Genomic DNA, 2,826 nt, shown 5'->3' on the forward strand with positions numbered 1-2,826 from the left:
GAAAACTCTACGACTGGAGATTCTCGACTCAGCTTTTTGTGGAAGATTTTACGCGTTTCTTTAGGATTCGTACGCTCGCCTGACGCTCTTGTTTCTCCTCGCCCGTCGCTGTGTCAGTGCGGCGAGCGAAGTTGTAGTTTAAAGTCTCTTTGTTGTATGAAAGAGGAGATTGAGAGCGGGGTGGCGTATTTACACCTCCCTGGGAATAATTGGTGTTTGGATAGCCATAATTTTGCATGGGAATAGTTGAATAGAAAGGATAAGGATTATACGGAATGTAAGGATACTGATAAGGAGGCATGTAGTTTTATTGATTATTGGAAGTCACGGGACAATAAGAACGCCTTATTATTCCCGTTGCATTTGGTTTTGGATCAGTATTTTTAGATGAATCAGGAATTGTTGCAAATCGCACATGTGGGCTTAGGCTACGGTCTCGTGATCCTGAATAGCTTGGTTGAGGATATCTTTATTCTCGATAATAATGTATAAGATACTGACGATTCAACTGTTGTCGTGCCTCGTATTCAAGCGCGACTTTCAATACTGCGTCTAAACTCCAGGGATTACATGCTTCTACCAACCCCGAAATACCGTCAAGCAGGCCTCATTTAAAAGCTTCGAGGGCATAGTTATTTAAAGTTTTATGTTTTATTAAATCAGTTATAGTTTTTAAATTTTTCCCATGAATGGAATCTCTTGCTGCACCTTTTAGTCGCGCTAATACAGCCTTGAGGTATTGTTTTTCACAATTTGCTGGCACGGATGATTCCCCATTTATTATATCTTGGATAAAGTCTCTTACGGGCATATTTTTTCTATCATAACTGGAGATATTTACAACATCTTGTTGTACGGCAAAAAAATTTGCCATGGATGTTATCATGGCCTCACTAAGTGTACGGTTAACATCGCCGCTAAATTCAGTTTCATTTGTATTATTAGGCATTTTGCTTTTGTTATTGATAGTTGCTTTTAATTAGAAGTAATTTAAAAGTCGTTGTTTCAAAACCCTTTACTTACAAATCTGTATTATATTTTAATTACAATGGGGTTAACGATTTTTGAGGAACACAGATGTTAAGCAGAAGAAAATAAACTTTTTTATTTTGTAGTTTTGAATTTTTATATTCGTATTTATTTAAATAAGATACAGATTGGTGAAGTTTAGATACTATAATTATACTTGATCATTGACTGACAGTTGCATTCAGCGAAAGTACAGGGTCCGGCACTTGAAGTGTTACCAATTACAAAGGATATAAATTCAGTTTGGAAAGTTACTTTTATTTATTTCAAACTACAAAATGTGTGAAAATAATACAAAATTCAGAATCAATTCACTTTTGTTTGATATGACCACCTTTTGGCTTGACTATGGCTTTGAGACGGTCCAAAAACGAATCGCAAGCTGCCCGAATGTGACTTGGTGGTGTTTTGGTCCACTCGCGGAAAATGACTTTCTTCAGCGTCTCAAGACTGGTGTATCTTTTAGTTCGGACATTGAGCTTCAAAATGGCCCAAAGAGAATAATACATTGGATGCGCATCTGGCGAATTCGAGAGTCATTGTGTGGACGTTATCAATTTCGGAACGTTGTTTTTTAGCCATTCTTGGTTCTTTCGAGCTTTGTGAGACGGTGCCGAGTCCTGTTGAAACGTCCATGGTCTACCACCGAAATGTTTGTCCGCCCACGGCTTCAAGCAACTTCCAGATTACTTTCCCGATAATATTTGGCATTTACCTTGACGCCAGGCTTGATGAAAACGATTGAAGAAAGCCCATCTGCAGTTACAGCGGCCCAAACCATTATCTGTTGCGGGTGTTGCCTCCTGGTGGCCAATCGATGACTCAAATTCTCGTATGAACGGGCCGTCAAGTAAACCCTATCGTTTTGAGAGTTTCCGAATTGCTTAATTGGAAAAATTTTCTCTTCAGAAAGCACAATGTTCGGAAATTGACCGCTTTCGGCCAAGTGAAGCAACTCCTTCGCTCTCTTAAGTCTAACTTGTTGCTGCTTCGGTATGAGATCATGCGCCCTTTGGATCTTGTAAGGCTTGACCTTGAGATCATTTTTCAGTATGCGGCGGATGTTACGGTTGGATATTTTCAGTTCTTTTGCCATTTGATTGGCACTTCGATGGGGATTTCGCTCAAGTCGCTTCTTCACTTTTTGAACCATCTCACGTGACGTTGCTTTCTTTTGATGACCACCTCCGTAACGTTTTTCGATGCTACTAGTATTATTGTAACGAGTCATGGCGCAACGAACAAAAACTTTATTCACTTTAAGGTGATTGAGTTCACGAACAATCGCTGGTTGTGATTTTTCAGCTAAATATAAAGCAATCACACTATTACGTTTGAGATCCATCACTGATTTTTTTCACGTTCACTTTTAGCAAAGTGCTTTTGTGCGCTTCTAAACAATGCTCCGAACTGTCATTTAGCAAACTTTTACACAGCTGATGCTCTAGCGTCAGCTGCGCGAGCGGTCTGAAGTTGGTTACGGTTCGACTGCTGGACCCTGTAAAAACAGACAGAAACGGTTAGACAATTTCACTGAGATAAAAGCATGAAATGCCTGCGAATGCTAAGTTTAATTCATCGCTTTTGCTTGCTCAAAAATTCCTTAAGTGATACTATTGTAACTGCCTTTTTGTATATAAGTGACTCCAGATAATTACTAGACTTGATTTTGGAAGATATATTATTAATTATGAGGGATTAGCACGTTCCCAAAATGTAGGTGAACGGTTTGATCGAAACGTCTACCTATCACTTTAGCGAACGACTACCTTTGTTCGTTCAGTAGAAAAAGGCAGT

At 39.2% G+C, this 2,826-nt stretch overlaps 1 protein-coding gene across 1 annotated transcript; it reads right to left on the bottom strand.

Annotated features, from left to right (window-relative positions):
• Positions 1–1,699: 1,699 nt before the first annotated feature.
• LOC117176680 lies at positions 1,700–2,260 on the bottom strand. Its single transcript, XM_033366933.1, has one exon. The coding sequence runs from the start codon at positions 2,258–2,260 to the stop codon at positions 1,700–1,702; it is 561 nt and encodes a 186-aa protein (XP_033222824.1).
• Between the last annotated feature and the right edge of the window lie 566 nt (positions 2,261–2,826).

The sequence above is a fragment of the Belonocnema kinseyi genome, chromosome 7, assembly GCF_010883055.1.
Source record: "Belonocnema kinseyi isolate 2016_QV_RU_SX_M_011 chromosome 7, B_treatae_v1, whole genome shotgun sequence".
Taxonomy (NCBI): domain Eukaryota; kingdom Metazoa; phylum Arthropoda; class Insecta; order Hymenoptera; family Cynipidae; genus Belonocnema; species Belonocnema kinseyi.